Source organism: Amblyraja radiata, chromosome 15, assembly GCF_010909765.2.
Source record: "Amblyraja radiata isolate CabotCenter1 chromosome 15, sAmbRad1.1.pri, whole genome shotgun sequence".
NCBI classification, from domain to species: domain Eukaryota; kingdom Metazoa; phylum Chordata; class Chondrichthyes; order Rajiformes; family Rajidae; genus Amblyraja; species Amblyraja radiata.
In genome coordinates, this window is record NC_045970.1 from 8,733,350 (window position 1) to 8,759,167 (window position 25,818).

Sequence of the window (25,818 nt, forward strand, 5' to 3'; positions counted from 1 at the left end):
CAATAAGATTACCAATCAACCACCCCTGATAGCACAAAATAAGATCAAAAATAGTATATTCCCTTGTTAGAAAGTATCTTCAATAAATTTCAAGAATCCATCTTCTATTTTATTAAAGCAATTTGATATTATCCCAATAAGTGATTTTATAATTTCCTGATTTTTGCCACACCCAACATAACTACTATTTGGTGGCCTATAAGTAATTCTGCCCATAGCTATTTAGCTCATTCCAATTTGGCATCATGATCTTTCATGCTAAAATAATTTCCCATCTCTGCTCTAATCTTCTTAGTTTTTAATGGCGCTACACCATCACTTTTAGCTTTTTGAAAGAAAATGAGCCTTGCTGAAAAAAAATTTACCCTGGAATATCCAGTTCTCACTTTGGTCACCATGCAATTACCTTTTGATAATGGTAATGTGATCATATCGTTTACTTCTATTTGAGTCGTTAATTAAGCATTCAGATACAACATCCATAATGTTATTATTTCCATGTTTTTCTGTTATTGAACCCGATTGTTGCTTGGTTTGTTTTTACTGCCCATTTACTTCACTTATTATTTTTCCAATTTCTCTTCTTGCTTTATATTTCTCCATCCTGAGAGACTGGAACTATTTTCTTTGGAGAAGGTTGAAGGAGTGTACAAAATGATGGGCCTGGATTGAATGGAGTTGATACCTTTGGTGAAGAGTCAATGACCATAAGCTATAGCTATTAAAATAAGAGAATTAAGAAATGACACAAGGAAATATTTCAATTTTAACCAGAGCATGGGGTTGGAATCTGAAATGCACTGTACGTACATGTGGTGGGGGTTGGATCTATTGTGGTCTTCAAGAGAGAATTGGTTAAATGCAAGTTTGAAAGAAAAAAAAAATACAAGGCCACAAATGCTGGCAGGTGGAAATAAAGTTGCTCGGGTACAGAACTGCTGCAGGCCTTGCATTGTAACAATTCTATGATTTGCAAGTTATCCTAGATTCTTTGCTATGTGAAGGTTGAACAGGTAGAAATATTCGGTTTTCTGAAAAGAAAGGGAAGGGTGGGGTGAGTGGGAAGGGTTAGTAACTACCTAAAATTGGAGACATCGATTTTCCGGCCGTTGGGTTGTAAGTTAACCAAGCTGTTCCTCCAGTTTGTATGTGAGCTCACTCTGGCAATGGGAAGAGGAGTTAAAATACTCAGCAATCGGGAGATCCAGAAGGCCTAGGCAGAGTGAGCACTAGTGTTCGCCAAAATGGTCATTAAGTGAACGCATGGTCTCACCAATGTACAGGAGGCACTGTATGGAGTAGATGAGGTTTGAGGAGGTGCAAGTGAACCTCTGTTTCACTTGAAATTAGTGCTGGAGTCCCTGGATGGAGGTGAGGGAGGAGATGTAGGGCAGTGTTACATCTGTAGTTGCTGGGAAAGGTGACTTGGGAAGGGGTGGTTTGGTAGAAAGGGATGAGTGAAGCAAGGAGTTGTGGGTGCGATCTCTGCGAAAGTTAGAAATGCGTGGGGGTGGGAAGATGTGACTGGTGGTGGGATCACATTGGAGGTGACAGAAATGTTGGAGGATGATGTGTTGGATGCGGAGGCTGGTGGGGTGAAAGGTGAGAATCAGGGAAATTCTAGAGGGTGGCGAGTGCCTAGAACACATTACCGGGGTTGATGGCTGAAGCAGATACGTTTGTGACATTTAGAAGACCAATGGATAGGCAAAATGGATATGCAGGGAATGGAGGGATATGGGGTATGTTCAGGTAGATGTGATGGTCTTGGTATCAAGTTCGGCACCGGTATCGAGGGCTGAAGAACCTGTTGTTGTGTTGTATTGTTCTATGTTCTATCCTTGTTTGTCTGGGGGGAGGGGGAGCAAGAGCAGAATTACAGGACACAGAGGAGATGCGGGTAAGCGACCCATCTATAACAGCAGGGGGGAAAACCAGGTTTACGAAGTCATGAGTGTTTTATTGTCATATATGTACCTAAATGGGACAATAAAAGTTTTACTTGCAGCAGCACAATGGGTTTGTACAGACAGTATGCAATAGATAATATAATAAACATTAAAAAGTTCAATTATTAAAAAAAAACCAATTTGTGCAAAAAAACAAAGCCCAAAGTCCCCAGTTGAATCAAGGCATCAAGGTTTGTAGTTTAGCTTGTAGCGCTCAATAGTTTGATGGTTGTTGGGAAGCTGTCATTCCTGAACCTTAGCATTACAGCTTTCAGGCACCTGTACCTTCTTCCCGATGGTAGGGGTGAAATTAGATTGTGGTCAGGGTGGTGTGGGTCCCTGATATTGTTGGATTTGAGACAGTGCCTCCTGTAGATCTCTTCGATGGTGGGGTGGTCAGTACCCATGATGGACTGGGCAATGTTCAGCACTTTTTGGTAATCTTCATTTTGTTGTGTCTGAGTAGCTGAACCTGGTCATGATGCTGCCAGTCAGCATGCCCTCGACCATACACATGTAGAAATTCAAGAGAGAATCCGAAGACAGACCGAACCGTCTCAATTTTCTAAGGAAGAGGCGTTGATGGGATTTATTTATGATTGCATCATAAAGTGATGTTACATTCTGTGATAGGCACTCTGAGGAACTTGAAGTTGAAGACTCTCTACACCACCGACCTGTCGCTGAAGACAGGTTTTTAGATTCTCGGCCTTTCTCTTCAAAAGTCAATAGTCAGTTCCTTGGTTTTACTGACATTGAGATCAAGGTTATTCTGGCGCCATTCAGATGATCGATCTCCCTCCTGTACTCTGACTTATCGACATCTGTAATTTGTCCGACACAGTGGTGTCATCAGCGAATTTTAATATTGAGTTGAAACAGTGTCTGGCTATACAGCCATGAAGTTCCTCTCCGCAGATGGTTATTGAGGTGGATGTGTTGTTGCCTGCTTGTACCCGTTGTGTTCTGTTGATGAGGAAGGTGAGGATGCAGTTGCAAAGGGATGAACGGAGACTCAGTTCCCCAAGCTTGATGATAATTTAGGAGGGGATGATGGTGTCAAACGCCAAGCTGTAGTCTATGAAAAACAGCTTGACGTGTGTGTTTTATTGCCAAGTGGTCCAGTGCAGAGTGAAGAGCCAGCGAGAGGGCCAGCCAGCATCTATTATAGCAGTAGGAAAATTGTAAAGTGTCCAGATTCTTGCTGAGGTAGGAGTTGATGTGCGCCATAATTAACCACTAAAAACCACTGCAGCACCATGAACGGTATTCTTCTCGGGCAACGATGTTATTGATGTCCTTTTAAAGCAGGTGAAAACCTCCAACCTCAGCAATGAGGTTGAAAATGTCCGCAAAAACTTCAGCTTTGTAGGTTTTGAGAACGCGGACAGCTACACCTTCACGGCCAGACGCTTTCCGAGCGTTCACTTTCCCGAAGGATCTTCTGATATCAGCCGCTGTGACTGAGATTGCAACACCACTATGGGGGCACCCGAGAAGGAACATCAGTGTTCCTTCGTGCGAGGACATCTTGGCTGTCCTTGAATGGAAAGCCTCATCTTGGGAACAGATGTGGCGGAGACTGAGAAATCGAGAGCAACTTGAACAGTTGCTTTGTACAAAACTGAGGAGCTACAGTGCCACCACTGGCAGCAGGATGGAATTACAAATAAATCAACAGAAGTCGATTTCATTACAAGAAACAAAAAAGTGATAGTGTGACCAAAACTGGACACTAAAAGCAAGCGATTGATGTTATTGCACTTACGAATGCACTTGTATTTATTCCGAGTTTTAATGGATCTACTCCATAGCAAGATTCAACTACTCTTAACATTTCATGGTGGGCAGGAAGTACAGTTCATTAAATGCTGAATAACCTTCTGCAGTAACAGTCGGTGAATAGCAGAGAAACCAAAAACAAGACCTCTGTTCCAAGTAGATTGGAATGAATTATCCTCTATAGCAATTGATGCCATTGATGCTTCGGATTTTAGTAGATTAAAGGCTACTATATTCGGAAGCATCTATGGCAATCAGCTTTATTATAGATCCTCACAATCAAAGCTTGCACTTTATGATTCAACATTCTTAAAAAGATGCTCAAGATTTGTAGCTCCTCCACGTCATTTTATAACCTAAAGTAGATCTGAACACTTTCAGGAGTCCCTCAGTTTCATCCTGCTGCTAACAAGAACTAAGAGTGGTTGGGGCCTGGAATGCATTGCCAGGCGTGGTGACGGAGGCAGAAACGATAGTGATGTTTAAGAGGCTTCTAGATCGGCACATTAAAGTACAAGGAAATAGAGGGATATGGATCATGTGCAGGCAGATGAGATCGGTTTAACTTGGCATCATGTTCAGCACAAACATAGTGGGCCAACGAGCCCGTTCCCGTGTTGTACTGCACTGTATTCTGTTCTAAATGCAATCCTTGGCGTGTTTCTATCTTAATATACATTTCACACACAATATATGATGGACTAACCTCAGATGCCTGAAGATGTACAAGATTTTCCACAACTGGTACAAGTGCAGCTGCTCCTACTGCACGAACATCATCATCCAAGTCCTGTAGGCCATCAATTATGGTAGGAAGGACTTTTGGTAGTAATGTATCAATTAAGTCCTGAAGTAAATAACAAAGAATGTTATTTCTACACAAGCCAAAATATCTAAATTGCTTCTATAAATGTTATAGGAATGCGTTACTGTAACTTACTTGCCGAATTGCTAAAGCATATTTTATTCCCAGAAGTCCACCGTGTCTCACTTCCCACTGTTCTTGCGCCAGCAATTTCAATAAAACAACCACGGTTCCATGCACACCCCTCTCATTCATGTACTTCAACACAACTCCAAGAGTTTGAGCACAGGTTTCCCGCACTGGTGCCACAACCTTTAAGGCAAAATATTCATCAAATCCTACATGTGGTGGACATTTGTCATCCCACTGACATTCATTTTATCCATCACCAATACAGACAGAGAAATGGTCACATCCAAGTACATCAGGAAGATAACTATTATTGCTCCTAATTCCTTTACATGATATTCTTGATCAGAAAGGGAATGGATCCCTTTTACTACTCGTTTTCCAATGTTTTATTTCAAACTTATTCATAAACCTGAAGGAGATGAATGCATTATTCTCAAGACTAGCATTTATTCCCCTGCACCAAATGGCTTGCTGAAAAAAGTCAGAAGACACTTAAGAATTAGCATTATAGCTATGGGTCTCGGGTTAGCCACCCCAAGCAAGATAAGACATTCTTTCCCTGAGTGACAGTCGTGGACCAAATGAATTTTAGGATATTCTTCGATAGCAGCTATTATTCCAGATTTAAGGAATGAAAATTAAAATTTGAATCATTATTCAATATAGTGTATGTTCTATGGACCAGAAATATTGCCTTAGGAACATTTTCACCCCCCACCCCAACATAAGTCTGAAGAAAGATCCCGATCCAAAATGTAACCTATACATGTTCTCCAGAGATGCTGCCCAAAGCGCTGAGCTACTCCAGCAGTGTCTTTGTTTGTAAACCAGTTCCTTGTTTCTTGTTTATTCTTCTGTACAGCACTTTGGTCAACATTGGTTGTTTTAAAGTGCTTAACAAATAAAGTTGGATTGGATTGGATTGGATAAATGGAATTGTGTGTCTGTGAATTTAAAACTTGCCAGTGGAAAAGTTTTAATTATCTGAATAGTCACAATATTTAGAAGAACATTTTCCAAAGGCAATATTTCTGGACCATAGAACATACATTATATTGGATAATGGCTTTTAATCAGATCTTCTCAATAACTTGCTGCTTCAGCCATTTCTTGAAATATTAGAGGCCAAACTACTGAAGCTTTTTAGAACAGCAATGAAATATAATTATAGATATCAATTATTACAATATATATGCCTTCCTTGCCATCTAAAATTATACACCACCTACTTCATCAGATACAAAATCTCCAAATCTGTCCAATGCAAACACACAAAGCAGACGAATAGCCAAGTCCTCCAGCCACTCCTGGTGCTGTGATTCGCTCTGAAACACATGTTAAAAAAGTTTCATAGATTAACAAGACTGATAAATTCTGTTTTTGTTAGCTTGTCTTGTGGACCTTGAGTCCTGAACTTATAATTATATACTATGTAATTGTACAATAATTTGGATTTATCCACCAATATTTCCAATATGTCAATATAATAAAGAAATCATGTTATTTGGTTACTTAGCTCAAGTTCTGGAGGTGATATTAGGACAGCCTCTGAACTATATTGATCAACCACTTGCAGAGATTTAATTATGCACTAACTTTTATTACCTTAAAACATTAGTGACCCTGTCAGGTTTATGTGACATTTTACAATATTTGAAGTTACATTTACACAAAGCAGTACTTTATTTTAAAATAAATATTCCAAATATTAAAATTATAAATACATTTTTCACTGCCAAAGTAGAATTTGTTCACCTGACCTTTGGATCCTGCACCTAGTTTTTTCCTAAATTTCTATTGTCATGACAGTAGTCGGAGATGACATTACTGATAGTTCATCCAGTAAGTATGAAAGGGCAGAGCTAAAAATAAAAAATGGTATGATCACCTTGATGGGTGTGTATAATAGGCCCCCTGACCAGTCAGTGGGAATTAGAGGAGCAAATATGCCAAGAGATTGCAGGCAGCTATAAGGCTAATAAGGTAGTCATAATGGGGGCTTTAACTTTCCCAATATAGACTATCATTGTGCCAAGGCCCAGGACGGCGAGGAATTCATAAAACGAGTTCGCCAAGGTTTCCCCAGCCAATATGAACAGGACCCGACATGCCCAATATGTACAGGGCCCTCCTTGTATGTGAATACTTGGCCAATAAACGTATTAATTCATTCATTCATGAGAGAGAGCAAAGCTGGATCTACTCCTAGAAAATTGGGATAGGCAAGTGACTGAGGTGTTGATGGGCAAACGTTTGGGACCAGCGAACACTGTTCTATTTGCTCTGAGATAGTTATGGGTAAAGACATGGCGCGCCCATGAGTTAAGATTCTAAATTGGGGCAAGGTCATTTTTGATGATATTAGACAGGAACTTGCTTGGAGTAGGTTGTTTGCCGACAAAGGAATGTCCGAAAAGTGGGATGTTTTAAAACGTGTAGTGACAAGAGCTCAGGGCATGCTGAACTCCTGTTCGAGTGAAGGGCAAAGTGGGTGGAAAAGGGAAACTCGGATCGCGAGAGAAACCGAGGCTCTGTCAGGAAAAAGGAGGCATAGGACAGATATAAGAAGCTGGGACCAAGTGTATCCCTGGAGGAGATTCGGAAACTGAGGAGCACATTTAAGAAGGAAATCGGAAGGGCAAAAAGGGGGCAGGAGGTAGCTCTGGCAGATAATATTAAGTGAAATTCCAAGAGATTATACAAGTACATGAAGGGGAAAAGGGTGACTAGAAAGAGAATGAGGCCCCTTCAAAACCAATAGGGTCATCTCGGTGTGGAGCCGTAAGAAACGGGCAAGGACCTTAATGAGTATTTCTCCTCTGTGTTTAATGTGGAGAGAGATGTGAAGACTGGGGAACTCAGGAAAGTTAATTGGTTGCCTCAAGGACAGTTAGTATTATAGTCAAGGTGGTGCAGAACGTCTGAAGGCACATAAAGGTGGATAAATCTTCCAGGCCAGATCAGATATATCCAAAGATACTGTGGGAAGCTAGAGAAGAAACTGCAGGAGCCCTGGCTGAGATGTACGAATCATCATTAGATACGGGCAAGGTGCTGGAAGATTGAAGGGTGCTAATGTTGTGGTTCTATTACAGAAGAACTGCAAAAAGCCTGAGAACTGTAGATCAGTAAGCCTAATGTCAGTGGTAGACAAGATACTGGAGAAGTATTCGGAGGGATAAGTAATATTAGGGATAGTCAGCAGTTTTGTAGATGGGAGATCAGGTACATAGATAGGATAGGTTTAGAAAATGTGGGCCAAACACAGGCAGGTGGAACATTAGATGGGGCATCAAATTGGCCCGAAGGGTATGTTTCCACGCTGAATTAGAATTTAACAGATGTTCACAATCCTGTGAGAAAAACATTCTTTCACTGATATTTTAGATTACAATACAGAAGAATTTACACCATTGAAATTAACTATCAATAATAAACTACTAGCATTAGGTGACTTTAGCACAATCTAAAGGTTTTGTTTAGTTTAGAAATACCGCATAGACAGGCCCTTCAGTCCACTGAGGCCCAGTTCACATTTGTTCTATGTTATCCCACTTTCTTATCTACTCCCTACACACTTGGGGCAATTTACAGAGGCCAATTCATCTACAAACCTACACGTCTTTGGGAGTAGACCAGAGTACTCAGAGGACCCATGTAGTCACAGGAAGAATGTGTTTCCGCCACACAGGGAGCACTGGAGGTCAGGTTTGAACCCAGGTCTGACACTGCGAGGCACCACCCACGTTTACCAGCTGTGCCACCCTTGTGATTCATATGTTACAGAAGATAATGGTCACGTTAGGCTCAGTTGCACCAATTGAAGATAAGTGCATTTTCAGTTACATAATGCACTTTAATTCCATTGTAATACTCTTGGAATGAAGTCACTGTTAAAAATGAATAATAAAAGCAATTTGTACAAAGCACACTTCTCAAAATGCCAATGAAATTATGAGTTCAGTTTTGATGGTGCTTTGGTTTTATTTAAATGTTAGACTCAATTTTACTTTTCTTCAAGTAATACCATGATCATTTACACTGACCCGAAATGCAGAAGAGGTCTTAATGAGCACATGACACAAGGTCATTAATAGATTATAATTTTGAAATCATGGCCAAAAAAATTAAAGTCAACAAACTTCAAAAATCACTTACCTCTTCTAAAGTGCTGTCTCCAATTTTACCCCCACTCTTGCCATGTGCCTTCAATATCTCTCTCAGCCCTGTCCCTGCACCGTGACGAACCTGATAGCAAAAATAAATAAACTTGGATGTGACATGATCATTTTTTTTTTAAATTCATGGTACATATTTAACGCTGATGGAATACATTACTTACAAGTTTCTAACATAATTAGTAGCATTTAAACACAAAGTTCTGTGATCTCTGGAACCCAATGTAAATGAGTCCAAAGTAAGAAAAGATGACGGCTTTGGCTTTTTTAAATGCTCTTGGACATCGTTTTAGCTCCCACATGCCATTATGTTTTGACACAAAATCAGTGAAATACGACAAAATGGAGCTGGGTATTTGCACTCTAAAGTTGGGACAGGGTCCACTGAAAAGACAAAGTAAAGACTAAACTTGAATATATTCAAAAACATATTCATTCTATTAGTTTTGCCTGTGATATGCCTAATACAGATATGAAACTATTGATATTACAGATATTATACAAATTCTATAATTTCACAAATTGCAAAATTAAAAATTGTATTTGAATCAAATTTGGCTTTGAAATTACATTTTACATTCTTGCATCCAGTTAGAAAACCCTACTTTTAATGTAGATCAAACCAACATACCGCAACCAACATGTTTGCGATAAATTACTGAAATTAGTGAAACGTGACAGAAAAGTAAGCAAGAACCTCCAATGTTAAGACAAGCATAAAATGCAAATCTGGACCTAAAAATCAGGCAATCGTGCATAATTGCACGCATTATCCATTCTCAGGACCCATTGGACACTAATTTCTAAACATAATGATCAAGTAAAGGGCCTGTCCCACTTTCCCGAATTATTCATGAATTCTCCCGAGTTTTCAAACTCGCAGAATGTTCGTAACGAGTCCGTAGGAGGCTGTAGGAGTCCGTGGATATATTGTATAAAGACCAGCCGTAGGTACTCAGGGCTTTTTTTTTTACTCGTGGACATTTTTCATCATGCTAAAAAAACGTCCCGACTTACATGATGCCTCGAGTACCAACGGCCAGCATAACGAGCCGCTACGATATATCCACAGACTCCTACGGACTCGTTACGAACATTCTGCAAGTTTGAAAACTCGGGAGAATTTGTGAATAACTCGGGAGAATTCGTGAATAACTCGGGAAAGTGCGATAGGCCCTTAACTTAACATAGCATGTTAACATTAGCTGTATAAACTGGGGCATTAGCACATGAACTGACATTGCACAAACAATCCCGATATCTCAGGAGGCACACAAACACGTAAACAATATTTTTCCCAACTCATTTTTGGCTAGTGCACCTGCTTCATTAGCAATTTATTACTTGTACTTCTGGTGATATCACTTCACATGAACCACAGTATGAACGTTGACGTCTCTAACCTCAGATAGTCCTTGCTTTCTCCTTTCCCTCTCCCTTCCCAGTTCTCCTACGTCCTACTGTCTCCTCCTACTTTCTATCTTTGTCCCGCCCCCTCCCCCGACATCAGTCTGAAGAAGGGTCTCGACCCGAAATGTCACCCATTCCTTCTCTCCATAGACTCTGCCTCACCCGCTGAGTTACTCAGCATTTTGTGTCTACAAACAAAACAGTAATCCAGGTTTTGTTGGCCAAATTAGAATGACAGTTCTGATTTAATTTAAAGAATATTATGCCGATAAAGTAGTGCAGCATTTAACTGTGAGTACATCCACAAGACACATAACAAGGATCATCTTACCTCCCATGATGGGTTGAAAAGATCATTACAAAGTTCTTCACAAAAGCTTTCCAATGGCCATTCGTTTGACTGAGTGGAAACATTGTTTGTTAGTACATCACAACTGTCATTCATAGCTGGTTAATCATTAAATTAATATGATTTGTGAAATATATTAATGTATTACTTAAACACATTCAGTGAATAAGGGGTTTTAATTTTTTCTAGTCTTATGAATCAGAAATCTCAAATTTGAGAAATGTATCCGCTGTTCAATTGCAGAAGATCATTTAATTCTAAACATGAAATATTTTCATCTCACCTCATCGAACAATGAGCAATTATCAAGACTGTTATCAATCAACATTTTTGATTCAGTTGCTGCCTGTTCAATAACAACATTTGCAAGTTTTCTGCGTTTTTCTTCTGGCTCCACATCAACATTATCATTGCTGTAAAATAAAGATTGGCAAAGCTATTTTAGTTGCATCATCTCATTAGGTATTTAACATTGATTTTGCACGTAATTTTGTTAAAAAGCTAAAGTAAACAAATTCATTTTTGGCAGTACAAAATCATGTGTACTACTGCTGTTCAGAGACTTTGCATAGGGATAGTATTTTATAAGCTTGCCTGAAAGATATGTTGTATTCATGAAACAATTTTTTGTTCTATTATAGATGCTGAAAGATTAAGTAAATGGGCTTAGTCTTCATAAATGTATATATGAGGCTAACTGAATAATCCCTGATAAATGAAATACTACTTCCATAATTGTCCATGAAAATTTTGAAATACAATATTGAATGGCTACAAAATAGAAACAGGATCAGCAGCACATATTAAATAGGCACTGTCGATGTTTTGTGTCTCTTCGGTTTAAACCAGCATCTTCAGTTCCTTCTTACACTATAGATGGTAAATTGGTGTCAAAATGTTCTCCATATATATTAATTATCATTCGGAAGAAGGAGGGGGTAAAGTACAAGAAGGAAACACATGTTGTGTTTTAATGTAGTGTGAAACTGCCTGTTCCTCCAATGGAATCAGGGGCAAGATTTAATAGGAACTGAGTGAAGCTTTTCATTCAGAGTTGTGGGTATATGGAATGAGCTGCCAGAGGAAGTAGACACAAAATGCTGGAGTAACTCAACGGGACAGGCAGCATCTCAGGAGAGAAGAAAGAGTGAAGTTTTGGGTCAAGACCCGTGTTCAGACTAGTTAGGGGAAAGAAACGAGAGATATAGAGAGTGATGTAGAGAGATATATAGAACAAATGAATGAAAGATATGCTAAAAGGTAACAATGATAAAGGAAACAGGCTGTTGTTAGCTGTTGCTAGGTGAGAACGGAAACCTGGTGTGCCTTGGGTGGGGGAGGGATGGAGAGGGAGGGATTGCATGGGGTTAGTAGAAGTTAGGGAAATCAAATTCATACCACTGGGTTGTAAGCTGCCCAAGCGAAATATGAGATGTTGTTCCTCCAATTTGCGAATAGCCTCACTCTGACAATGGAGGAGGCCTAGGACAGAAAAGTCAGCGTGGGAGTGGGAAGGGGAATTAATGCGTTTGGCAACCAGGAGATTGGCTGTTCAGGTAGTGCAGCGTAGGTTCACAAGGTTAATTCCCGGGATGGCGGCACTGACATGCTGAGAGAATGGAGGGGCTGGGCTTGTATACTCTGGAATTTAGAAGGATGAGAGGATATCTTATTGAAACATATAAGATTATTAAGGGTTTGGACATGCTAGAGGCAGGAAACATGTTCCCGGTGTTGGGGGAAGTCCAGAACCTGGGGCCACAGATTAAGAATAAGGGGTAAGCTATTTAGAACGGAGATGAGGAAATACTTTTTCACACAGACAGTTGTGAGTCTGTTGAATTCTCTGCCTCAGAGGGCAGTGGAGGCCGGTCCTCTGGATGCTTTTCAAGAGAGAGTTAGATAGAGCTGTTAAAGATAGCGGAGTCAAGGGATATGGGGAAAGGCAGGAACGGGGAATTGATTGTGGATGATCAGCCATGATCACATTGAATGGTGGTGCTGGCTCAAGGGGCCAAATGGCCTACTCCTGCACCTATTGTCTATTGAGATCAGGTAGGTCCAGGCGGATTGAGCTCTGGTGTTCAGCCAGAGGAAGTAGTTGAGGCAGGTACTGTAAAAGACACTTGATAACAGATATAACTCTGCCCACTTGCAGTACATTCAATACACAAGAATTGCTAAATTAGATCATTCCTAAACATGTTATACTTCAGGGTTTTCTTCCAATCTATCACATTGGAATCACAGCTAAAACTGCCTAATTCTCCCTCATATTACAGAAATACAAAAAAAAAATTATACTGCTTGGCTGAACTACTGCTACAATTTTTCCACATGTTAAGCAGTAAATTATGAACCTTTTTCAAATTGGCCCTCTCCAAATATCCCTCCTCATATAAGCCAGTTTAAAATGGTTCAATAACAACCTTTCAGTTACTCTTGTGGTCATTCTTTGTATAAATCCTAACAGTGAGTGTTGGTAGTCCATTGATTGTTTGGGTGCTGGAAAAATGTCATCAACAACTGTAAACCTGACCTCACAATTAGATACATACATACATACACTAGCTGGAAAGATTACAAAAATCCATAAGTGAATTTTGGCTCTCACTGGTTCGGTAATTTTTGGCTAATGTCAGAATAATTGCTTACATTAGCTGACCTCAGTAAAGATTAAAGTAAACCCATATACATCTGTATTCTTGATATCAATGTGACCGTATCAATTGAACCACAGATATCCATTCTACTCATTTCTAAATCAATGTGCAAATCCCATTTAACAAAATCTCCTATTAGTTTTTTTCCCCCATTTACTGAGTAATTTGAATTCCCCTCCAAAAATACTTTAAGTTACCACATGCCAGATGCATCATAAGCTGCCATCCATTATAGTTTCAGAGGTAGCGGGCAAACATTTTTAAATACCTAAAATAGAGTTTAAAAATACATTCTTTGTTTAAGTGTATTCAGATAACTACTGTGCTTGGTTCAAATGACATATTTAACAAAGTAAAGCAAGAAATTGGGAACATGGAACATATTCAGATAAGTGTGAAGTGTTGTATATTTGGAAGTCAAACCCAGGCAAGACCTTCACAGTGAACATTAGGACCCTGGTGTTATAGAGAAGAGGGATCTAAGGGTACAAGTACACAGTTCCCCGAAAATGGTTCGAGTTTCTACATTGAATGAAAAAGTGTAGCTAAAACTCAATTCTACAATGGAATCTCATCAGTACAAAATATTACAAAGTTAAACCCCAAAGCCATTACACGGGTTGTAATAACTGTCCATGGCTTTGTCATCAACTATTAAGGTTATTCAGCACAATTTAAAACAGAAGCAAACATTGTCCATACCATTTTTCATTGTTTGCATTTCCTTCTATGATATCTCTGGATCGTTGTTTAGCGAACAGCTTAGCCATCCTCTTTGCTTTATTTTTCTGTCTGCTGCTCATTCCTGGTTGAAATTCAGCTTCAATCAGATCAGCAGCCTGAACAAGCTACCAAAAAGAGGAAAACATGTTAATCAGCATTATCATCATAAAGCACAGTGCTTGAAAACAAAGCACCCTAAATAATTGGTCATATTACCATGTTTATAGTTATTTCACATAGCTTATCAAGTCTACTGTCTACTTTCTCAATGAGAGCAATAGTTAAGTTGGCTTGGTAGTGCTTGAGCAAAAGAGAATAAACATCAATTGGGTATCTTGCTTCATGACGACTGTGGAGCTACAATAAGCCACATCTGCAGACTTTTCTGCATGGAGATCGGGTAGGAATATTCATCTCTTGCTAAGCATGTCAGAATAGAATGATAAGTCCTCCCAAATCCACTTGCAAAATTTAATTATGATTGAACAGTCATTCCATTAATTCATATTTACATTTGATAATTTCTAAAATATAATACTCCAGGAAAAAGAAATACCACAAAAAAAATTAAAGTAGTTGACTATTTACATTCGTTCAGCATTAGAAGCTTCTAGCAATAGTCACTGCTTTGATTTTGTACTTAAAGTGCCCTTTCAAAAGTTTACTTCTTCAATAGATTCTGGAACAGCAAATCCATTTAAACATTTTTTTAATGTTTCCATTCGACCTTGGATTAATTGAACATTTCTCTGATACATCCAAATTAATTCCCTGGTGCACTAAAGGTTCCTATGAATGTGAAATAACAGAAAACAGCTTATAATCTGCAAAAAAACAGATCTGTACAAAATAACTTTTAGAAAACTAGCAATTAGTTTATGATCAAGTTATCCATTTTCAAATTTCCAACCCAAATACAAATAGGCAAAGGGCAAGAAACCCCACATATTTCTAACCCAGGTACATACTATGCACTGTCTATAAGACTAGAGAGATACTAAACACTATCCCCAAAATCTTCCAGCAGGAAGGGAAACATTGTCCCAGGGTAGCAACAGTTTAAGCCAGCAGCAGCAGAGGTCTGGCATTAATCAACAACCCACGATGTGATGGTAATAAAGCCTGATCAAAGAAGTTGTACAAATTATTGCATTCTTTTGTGATATCCCACACAAAAAAAAGTTATCATACTGTAATTGCTGTTGATGGGGTATTTAAAAGTGAAAATTGCAGTTCATCAGGAATTTGACAATTGAAGATAGAAAGGCAAAGATCCATTGAAGACATTTACTTAAGTTGCCCCCAAAGAAGCAAGACATATTTTACATCCACTAGGCTAAAAATATTTTAGTTGAAGCAGAATTACATTTGAATAACAGATCAAGGAAGTTAGAAATGTTAGTAAGCATGGTTTTTAAAAATGGTAAGTTCACTTAAAAAGATAGACAAAGATTCTTAAGACCATACAAAGCTTTAATTTAACGTCTGACGGGTGTGGACCTAGAGACCCAGAGGCAACAGTTTAACCTCCAAATCTCCTGCAGCACACATAAAGAAATACCAGAAAACCGGGGTTAATATACGTTCAGCCACCTCCAAATATGGAGTTGTTTTTCACTCTTTGCCAAAAGCCAGTCATCCCAATGGCATCCTCTGGCCCCTTATTATCTGATTAACCTCTTCAACTTATATAAAAACTTGTAAGAGAGCTGTGAACTATTCAACTTACGTAAGAAAAATAACCTTGTCATGATGATTTTTTTTTCAAATCACATCATGCATTACAATTGGCTTTTTACTACAGGAAAGCTTAAATATGACAACAATCAATTAATAACTAACTTTCAATATCATCAAGAATAAACTTAGTAACTGGATGTTTGTGTACATTCACAATTAGATTCACCGTCACATTTGGTGAAGGTTCTGGGTAGAAACAAGGCTACAAACACAAGTGTGTAGAAAAAAAAAAACTGCAGATGCTGGTTTAAATCGAAGGAATACACAAAATTGCAGATGCTGGTTTTGTGACTACCTACAAACCCCAGTGCTTTGGTAGCATCACGTGTCATTCGCAGCAGCCTAGTGGATTTATGGATAGCTATTAAACACTACAGTGTTCCCAAATTCCTTAAAATTCAACAATGTTCATTTCTACCTATCGCTAAACATATTACAGAAATTACTTTGGGCAAATGGCCCTTCGTCAAATCTATAATTAAATGATCAATTCAAGACACAAAAGGAAAACTTGGACCCTGCTTTAAGAACATTTATAAAACCTTTCTCTCTCATAAGATGGTCAGATGGAGTACAGGAAAGAGATAGTTTAGTAACATGATTTAACGACAACAGCCGCTCCCTTAATGTCAGCGCAATGAAGGAACTAATCAGCAAGTTCAGGAAGTGGAGTGGCGTAGATGATCCAGACTGCAATGATGCTGGAGTGGAAATGACTCATAGTTTCAACTTCCCAGGCATATACATCACCAACAATATGTCCTGGTACAACCACATTGATGCCAAGGTCAAGAAAACAAAACAACCCCGATGCTTCCTCAGAACACAAAGGAAATTCAATAATATTTCCAATGACTCTTACAACTTCTACAGATGCACCATAGAAAGCATGCTTTCAGGAAGCAACACAGCTGTGCTCAACACCACAAGTATTTGCACAGAACTGTGAATACAGTCCAGTCTACATGCAAACCAACATAGACGTTCCACCCCCTCCCACCGATTGACTCCTACATATCGTGCTGCAGCCAACATATTCAAGGACACTTTATATCCCAGTCATTTCCTCTGCAAAGGATAGAAACGTTTGAAAGACCAAAGTTATCATCTTCGCTCCATAACCAAAGTCCAGCCACTGATTCCAGTAAGTTTGTATCTTAGAGCCATATTCGACTCCTAGACGAGCCTCGAGCCTGTAATCAAAACCATCAACAAAAGTAACAAATTGGACCTCCTTAATGCCTACTAATCCTGCATCTACCTCATTCAGCATTACAATTTAAGAAACCTCAACCACTCTTAGCAACTCCAGACTAACTTTTCCATCCACACATTAAATCCCAAAATGCTGCATTAAGCCCTGTTCATCTTCACCCCCATGCTTGCTGACCCACAGTGGATCCTGCTTCAGCAATGCTACAACTAAAAAGTTCTCGCTCTTTTCAATTCCTGCCATAACTTTCACCCTCTTATTTTGGGGGCATCTTAGCTCTTATAGCACTTCGAGAGATCTGCGCACTATTAATTCTGGCCTGTAATGATCCACAAAATTGATTCCAACATTGGCAACTGAGCCACGGGCATCAATGCCCCAAATGCTAGTGAACAGCTGCCTTTCTTACGAATCTTTCTATAATACCAACTCTGGTGGAGCTTTTAATTCATGATAAAAGAAACCAAAGCATTCAAAACCAATGTAATGGGGGAAAAAAGCGGTTTTAAATTGACAAGTTTGGTATTTCCACATTTGCCAGTAAACTTGCAGATGTCTATCGCTTTATACACACATGCGGTCAGAGCAAGATCTGTTGGCATGCTCCTTGGAAACTACCAGGTGCTTGTTTAATTTTCCACTGAAAAAATGCTGTTTAAAATGAAAACTGTAAACTGCTTAGAAAATAATTATTACCTTTTAATCATTTCCTTTTCTCAAGGACATAAATAATGGGAGGAGTAGGGGCCATGTGGGTGTTCTAGCCCACGAGATTCAAAAACAACCACATCCAACTTTAATCTCCTCTCTTATCCTGCCAGTTTAACATGCACCTCAACTTCCCAAAATTGTAGCCATGAACCTACTTCAGACTGGCACACATTCAATGACTCAGCCTCCTTAACTCTCTGCATCAGAAAATTCAAAATATTTACAAACCTCAGAAAATAAATTTCCCTTCAAATCAGTCTTAGAAAGGTGATCTCATTCTGGAATAATATTCAGAGTTCTTAATTTTCCATAAGGGAAAATATCCCCCCGACCTGTCAAGGCCTCTCAAAGTCTGGTGTTTCAGGAAGATTACTGCCCATTTTATCTGAATGTCAATGAATAAAGGCTAAATCTTCGGTTCTTCTTCAAATACTTCAACTCTGGATTTATCCTCTCCAAACTGTTTTCAATGCTAAGAAATCCCTCATTAAATATGGATGCATGTAGGAAGGCTTCTCTTCATTTACATTTCATCCCATTGCAATAAATGCTAGGAGATCCCACTAATTTGGTAACTTCATTAATCTGTACAAATTCCAATTGACAACCCTGAAGCTTTGTTCCATTTTAATAGTTGCACAATGAGAAACATTGCTACAAACATGCAGCGTTTAAGCTACAAGAAGCACAAAAGAAGCCAAACCCACTGCATGATTCCTTGAAGTCAAACAACCCGAGGTTCTACCTACAGGCTGTTTCAGTACTGTTGGAGTTGGAGAGGGATTATAAATGAGATCTTCATCATTAAATAGCTCTTCCGTGTTCATTCCTAGAGCCGCTCCCATATCAAGGCCCAATTTCTTTTGTAACAACTTTCTCTGGTGAGCTATTCTTTCCTTGTGATCAATTTCACCTGGAACAAAGCACAAAGGGAATTAATTAGTAGGGTTGATTAACAACTGCGTGGGAAAAATGTAAATCCCAGGCCTGATGCACTGTAACAGCAAGGAACTAATTTGATTTTCACACTTGCAATAATGTAAAATAGTGTCTATAAAAATGCCAAAAAGCTAAGAATATGAACAACAGCACAAGAGCACGGGAGCACCTCAAGGCTGCGTGCTCAGCCCCCTGCTGTACTCACTCTATACTCATGACTGCGTAGCTGGTCATAGTGCGAACTCCATCGTCAAGTTCACTGACGACACCACTGTTGTGGGACATATCACTGATGGGGACGAGTCAGAGTATAGAAGAGAGATCGACCGACTGACCAAATGGTGCCAGCACAATAACCTGGCCCTCAACACCAACAAAAAATCAAGGAACTGATTGTGGACTTTGGAAGGGGTAGGATGGGGACCCACAGTGGAGAGGGTCAAGAGCTTCAAATTCCTGGGCGTGCATATTTCCGAAGATCTCTCCTGGTCCATGAACACTGAAGTAATTATAAAGAAAGCACATCAGCGCCTCTCCTTACTGAGAAGATTACGGAGAGTCGGTATGTCAAGGAGGACTCTCTCTAACTTCTACAGGTGCACAGTGGAGAGCATGCTGACCGGTTGCATCGTGGCTTGGTTCGGCAACTTGAGCACCCAGGAGCGAAAAAGACTACAAAATGTAGTAAACACTGCCCAGTCCATCATCGGCTCTGACCTCCCTACCATCGAGGGGATCTATCGCAGTCGCTGCCTCAAAAGGCTGGCAGCATCATCGCGGACCCACACCATCCTGGCCACACACTCATCTGCCCACTACCTTCAGGTAGAAGGTACAGGAGCCTGAAGACTGCAACGTCCAGGTTCAGGAATAGCTACTTCCCCACAGCCATCAGGCAACTGAAACTCTGAACATTAATAGACCATTATCTGTTTATTTGCACTTTATCTGCTTATTTATTCATGTGTGTATATATTTATATAATGGCATATTGACACACTGATCTGTTCTGTATTCATGCCTACTACATTCTGTTGTGCTGAAGCAAAGCAAGAATTTCATTGTCCTATCTGGGACACATGACAATAAACTCTTGAATCTTGAGATCAGAGATAAGAAATGTATATTTGAATTTTTTGAGGCAGGGAACTAGTAACTCAGATGCAGTCTTAACCAGCCAGATGCAGTGCTGCAAGAAGTCAATGGTCTGCAGGTCATATGCTGCATCTTGACAACTGTACTTACAATCTCAAGACACTGTGCAATTTACAGATCACCCAGATTCACATTCTTTTATAGCTTACGGACTGCCAGCATTTCAACCACGATAGCCACATCATTCAAACTCTGGAGAACATTCACACAAAGCTCTTGTCCCATTGCTGTAGTTCGCACATAACAGGGTGCAAGCATGATTTCATATCATAGCTCTGGAGAAGACTGTATCACTAAGGCTGCAAACAAAAGGCAGCGAACATAAAAAAGGGGAACCTCACACCTAACCTAAACTTATACTGATCAATTTGCAAGCTACAGATTGTACAAGCATTTTACCACTGTTCCTTGCCCTTCAGCATATGTGCACTTTCATGTCAGATACAAGAACAGCATTCTGATTAGACAATGCAGGAAGGCAACAATATCAATAACAACAAAATAGAGCTTATCATCAATCCTACCCTATTCTCGATGGCGGTGTTCTGGCCCCTCATTACTGACAGCACTGTCAGCTACAGTCCAGATCGCAACTCTGGTTGTACTTCAGATACCTGGCTGGCTGCAAGCTTGACTCTGGATCTCAGGCTCACATACAGGAATAATAAGCGAGCTAGATGTTGGACCATCACGATTTTCAAAAAAATCATTGTTGGATTAAAGTTTTACTGCACTACCATGAATAGATACATCTGTAGCAAGTGTAATCATAATCTCAATAGCAATTTATTATCCAAGTATGTTTTGCAACATACGAGGAATTTGGTTTGCCATAGTCATACCAAAAAAGCAATAAGACACACAACTGCATAAAAATTTGACATACATCCACCACAGCGATGCCTCCACATTCCCCTGGTGATGGAAGGCAAAAAGTCTTATCTTCTTTCTTCCCGTGGTCGGTGGAGTCAAACCATCCGCAGCCGGCAATCAAGCTCCCACGTCGGGGCAGTCTAAGCTCCTGCATCGGAGCGGTTGAACTCCTGCAGCTTGGAGTTCCCGAAGCGGGTCGCTAACTAGGGACCGTGAGCTCCGTGATGTTAACGTCCGCAGCTCCCACAGGTTGCAGCACCAAAGGCCGACCCCTGGCAAAGGGATCGACCACTCCTAGAAGTTAAAGTCCACAGGCTCCACGGTTTGGGAGTTCTAGAAGTCCCAGCAAGAGGCCGCCAACTCCACAATGTTAGGCCGCAGTGCGGATGGAGATACGACACAAAAAGAGTCGCATCTCCATCGAGGAAAGTGGTAAGAAAAGTTACCCCCACCCCCCATATAATACAAAACTAAAGATAAACTAAAACATACATTTTACAACAAACTAAAAACACAAAGGAAAAAAACCAACAAAATGTTGAAAATCAAAAGTAGGTTTTTGTCTTGTATCTTATCTTTTCCTACCCACTGTAATCCCAGGTTGCATGGCTCCATCAGGAGTTTTTCTACCAAGCCAATTTTGATGATGGTCACACAAGTTCACCACCCATACCATGCTTCTTCCACAAGGTGTCCAACATAAAGCAATTTTGATTATTCATAAGTAGGCAGCTGCTGATAATTAGTAGCCAGGTTAATCTGCCTGTATTTGACCAGTTGCTTGTAGACTTCATCTGAACTGCAACAAGATTTAGGATTCCCAGGGTCCTAATTGCTGACATGATTGCTTGTACAGGATGTAAAAAATGAAACAGACTATAATACTTGCTGATAATGGGTTATCTGTGATAGGCTATTCTCTGGGACAGCTCTGCCAATTTAGACACATCTCAACACGACAGCAAGGACATCTCAACACTTTGGGCAAGAGTGAAGAAGGATCTTGATCCGAAACATCACCCATTCATTCACTCGAGAAGCTACCTGTTACTGAGTTACTCCAGCATTTTTGGTCTATTTTCTGTGTTTTTAACATGCCCAAATCCATCCAATGGCAACCTTCATGCTGGGTGGAACATCCAGTTTTTTTTTTTTTTACTCCTTGTCATAGCTTTTTCTACAACTAGAAAACATTTGGGATATCAATCCAACTACCCCGTTTCTACTCAAATCATTGAAGTCATTATCAATAGTGCTGACAAGCTAAGGTAGCGTGTCTTAATAACTACTGTCCAGTAGATCTGACATCCATCATCATGAGTGCTTCAAGAGGCTGGTTATTAACTCCTGGCTCCCAGCGAACCTTGCTCCACTGCAGTTCGCTTACTATTTCACAGGACCATGGCAGACGCCATCTTCCTGGCCCTACATATATCCCTGGAACATCTACATAACAAGGACACCCATGTCAGACTCCTATTTATTGACTATAGTCCTCCTTCAACACTGTAATCCAAAACAAATTCCTCAATCTAGTTCTTAGCACCACATCTGCAACTGGATCCTTGACTTCTTACCCATAGACCACAATCAGGGAGAACAGGCAACAAAACATTCTCTGTGAAAATTCTCAACACAGTGCCCCACAACAATGTGTTCTAAGACTCTTACTTGTACTCCCAATGCACTGCTCTAACCCCATTTAACTGTTTGCAGATGATGCCACTGTAGTGGGCTGGATCTTGAAAAGTGACAAGACGGAGTACAAGAAGGAGATAAGAGATATGTCAAAACAACAAGTGTGTAGGAAAGAACTGCAGATGTTGGTAAAATGGAAGGTAGACACAAAATGCTGGAGTAACTCAGGCAGCATCTCTGGAGAGAAGGAATGGGTGACGTTTCGGGTCGAGACCTTTCTTCAGCCATCTTGACCCGAAACATCACCCAACTTTTCTCCAGAGATGCTGCCTGCCCGCTGAGTTATGCCCCTGTCCCACTTAGGAAACCTGAACTGAAACCTCTGGAGACTTTGTGCCCCACCCAAGGTTTCCGTGCGGTTCCCGGAGGTTGCAGGTGGTTGCCAGAGGTTGCAGGTAGTGGAAGCAGGTAGGGAGACTGACAAAAACCTCCGGGAACCGCACGGAAACCTTGGGTGGGGCGCAAAGTCTCCAGAGGTTTCCATTCAGGTTTCCTAAGTGGGACAGGGGCATTACTCCAGCATTTTGTGTCAAGACAACAACTTTGTGTGTCATCATTGATGGAGAAGGAGCTAGAAATGAGCTAGAAACTTCAAGAAATGAGGATGGAATCAATATCTTTAGTGCCGAGGGAGAGATGGTCGGGAATTTCAATTTTCTAGGCGTAAATATCACCAACAATTTGTCTTGGACCAACTTACTTGAAGCTATGGAAAAAAGTACACCATTGCCTCCCACTTCCTCAGAAAACCATGGAAATTATGCACGTCTCAAACGACTTATTAACTTCTTCGGATGAACTGTAGAAAGCATCCCATTGGCATGCATTACAGCTGGGTTTGCAACAGCTCTGTCTAAGACAGGGCTCGAATTTAGCGGTTGCCTGGGTGCCATTGACCACCCAAAGTGCCGCCGGGCAACCTAAACGCCGACTCATTTTGCCCGGCTTGGCAAGCAAATACTGGTTTATACCGATAGACACAAAAAAATTGGAGTAACTCCGCGGGTCAGGCAGCATCTCTGGAGAATAGGAATGTGACGTTTCGTGTCGGTGGCTGTGTTCCTCTAGTATCTTTGATTGCGGGGCAAAGATACTAGGTGCGTGGTGACGAAGGGTCGGAGTGAATGACGGGCCCCGAACAGCAGCAACAGCGGCTCCATCTCCTCCTCCTCTCGCACCCCGCCCGGCGGAAGGAGGCCTCTCTCTCTCTCCCTCCCTCCTCCCGGCCTCGGCGTGCGAGAGGGGTTGTTTTGAAAGCGCCGTTGGCGGATTTGCAAGCAGTCCTGATATTTGCTATCGTCCTGATAACGGCGGCTGCTTGCAAATCCGTTAACGGCGCTTTCAAAACAACCCCTCTCGCACGCTGAGGCCGAGGCCGCGGAGGGAGAGGGAGAGGGAGAGGGAGAGGGAGGTCTCCTTCCGCCGTCTGAAGCAGCTTCACCAAAGATCCTATAGCTATAGGATCTTTGAGCTGCACCGCTCGGCCCCGCACCTTCCCGTCGGCTGGCGGAGGAGGGGAAGTGGTGGCGAGGAGGTGGCGGCACTTTGGCGTTGGACGGGGACGGCCAAGGCAGCCTGAGCTGTCCGAGAGCACTGATCTTCCTTCCTCCCCACCTCCTCTGCCCCTCCCCCCCCCTCTCTCTCTCTCTCTCTTGTACGCCCCCCTCCACCCCTCTTATCCTGGGACCCCTCCTCTCCATCCCGCACTGATCCCTATTCCCTCCTCTATTCAGTCCTCACTGACATCCCCTGTGCTCCCCTCCCCATCTACCCCCCCCCCCCCCAATCTATTCATCACCCTACCCACCACGCATTGATCCACCCCCCCCCCCCCATCCATCCTACACTGGTCCCCCAATTCATCCTGTACTGACCCCCCTTCCCATCCATCCTGCACTTCTCCCCCCATTCATACTGCACTGATCCACCCATTCATCCCGTACTGACCCACCCACCATTTACCCTGCACCAATCCCTCCATCCATCCTGTAGTGATCTCCCCATTCATCTTTTACTGATCCCCTCATGCATCCCGTACTGATCCCCTCATGCATCCCGTACTGATCCCCTCATGCATCCCGTACTGATCACCCATTCATCCTGTGGTGATCCCCCATTCACCCTATACTGATCCCCTCATTCATCCTGTAGTGATCCCCCATTCATCCTGCACACTGTCCGGACCCCCCCCCAATTCATCCTGTACTGATCCCCCCCATTTATCCTGTGCTGATCCCCCCCCCATCCATCCTGTACTAATCCCCCCATTCAAGAAGAATGGGGGGAACAGTCTGAAGAAGGGTCTCGACCCGAAACGCTGCCCATTTCCTTAGCTCCATAGATGCTGCCTCGCCCGCTGAATTTCTCCAGCATTTTTGTCTACCCCATTCATCCTATACTGAACCCCCCATTCATCCTGTACTGATCCCCCCCCCATCAATCCCGTACTGATCCCCCATTCAACACCACTGACATCCCGTGCTCTCCCCTCACAATTTTACATACTCCAACCAACACGTACTAATTCACCTGCCTCAATCCATCCATTCCGCACCGATTGCCTTCTCACTCCCCGACCCCCCCCCCCTGCCATCTATCCACCCCACACTGATTCACACACCCCCTGACCCTATTGTGCTTCATGGTCTTCAGAGCGAACATTGACTATGTTTGATAACGGAATGCAATCAAATGTGTTTTAATTCCCAATGTTATTATTTGTTTTGACACCTTTAAACATATTACCAAAAGAACATTTGCTGCAGTTATGTCCTTTGGCCATCACTTGTCAGTTAGTGCAATGTTTAACCTGTCAGATGGGTATGGTCGGTTTTAACAGCTATTATCATAAAATGCCTTTAGAAATTTCCTCGCAACCTGTATATTTTGTTATGGATAAATTATGTGGGAAGCCAGAGTGTTTCTGTGCCAATAGCAATAACGACCCATGCTATGGCCATGTCATGGTAATTTTAGGTACTTCACAGAAAACATGCTTGCATCAATCTGTAGTGTGTATGGTTAAGCATATGTGTTACCATGGTCCAGGATTTATTGACACAGGTTGATCATATGCTGAATAATCCAACCACATTTTTGTTTGGAAGTGGAAAGAACTAATAGAAATTGCATTAATTGCAATGTGTAAAAAGAGTTGTGGTATATATCATGTCTTGATTGGTGAATATGTTTAGTTTGTGAGTTATTTGAAGCAGAAATAATATGTGAATGTAGACAAAAGTGCTGGAGAAACTCAGCCGATGCGGCAGCATCTATGGAGCGAAGGAAATAGGCATCGTTTTGGGCCAAAACCCTTCTTCAGATGGGTTTCGGCCTGAAACGTTGCCTATTTCCTTCGCTCCATAGATGCTGCTGCACCCGCTGAGTTTCTCCAGCACTTTTGTCTACCTTTCTATTTTCCAGCATCTGCAGTTCCTTCTTAAACATAATATGTGAATGCTTCATTGAGCATAATTCCGACTGGTAACTACGCACTTC

At 41.2% G+C, this 25,818-nt stretch overlaps 1 protein-coding gene across 2 annotated transcripts in view; it reads right to left on the reverse strand.

Annotated features, from left to right (window-relative positions):
- btaf1 (B-TFIID TATA-box binding protein associated factor 1) overlaps positions 1–25,818 on the reverse strand; it is a 110,261-nt gene that overhangs the window by 53,064 nt on the left and 31,379 nt on the right. Inside the window, exons 5-12 of one of the 2 annotated variants that reach the window (XM_033033615.1) lie at positions 18,363–18,568; positions 13,971–14,116; positions 10,889–11,018; positions 10,588–10,656; positions 8,827–8,916; positions 5,898–5,993; positions 4,672–4,848; positions 4,438–4,578 (exon numbers count right to left, since the gene is read on the reverse strand). In XM_033033615.1, coding sequence (XP_032889506.1) covers positions 4,438–4,578; positions 4,672–4,848; positions 5,898–5,993; positions 8,827–8,916; positions 10,588–10,656; positions 10,889–11,018; positions 13,971–14,116; positions 18,363–18,568 — 1,055 coding nt within the window. The remainder of the gene's footprint in view (positions 1–4,437; positions 4,579–4,671; positions 4,849–5,897; positions 5,994–8,826; positions 8,917–10,587; positions 10,657–10,888; positions 11,019–13,970; positions 14,117–18,362; positions 18,569–25,818) is intronic. The other variant, XM_033033616.1, reaches the window with a different exon arrangement.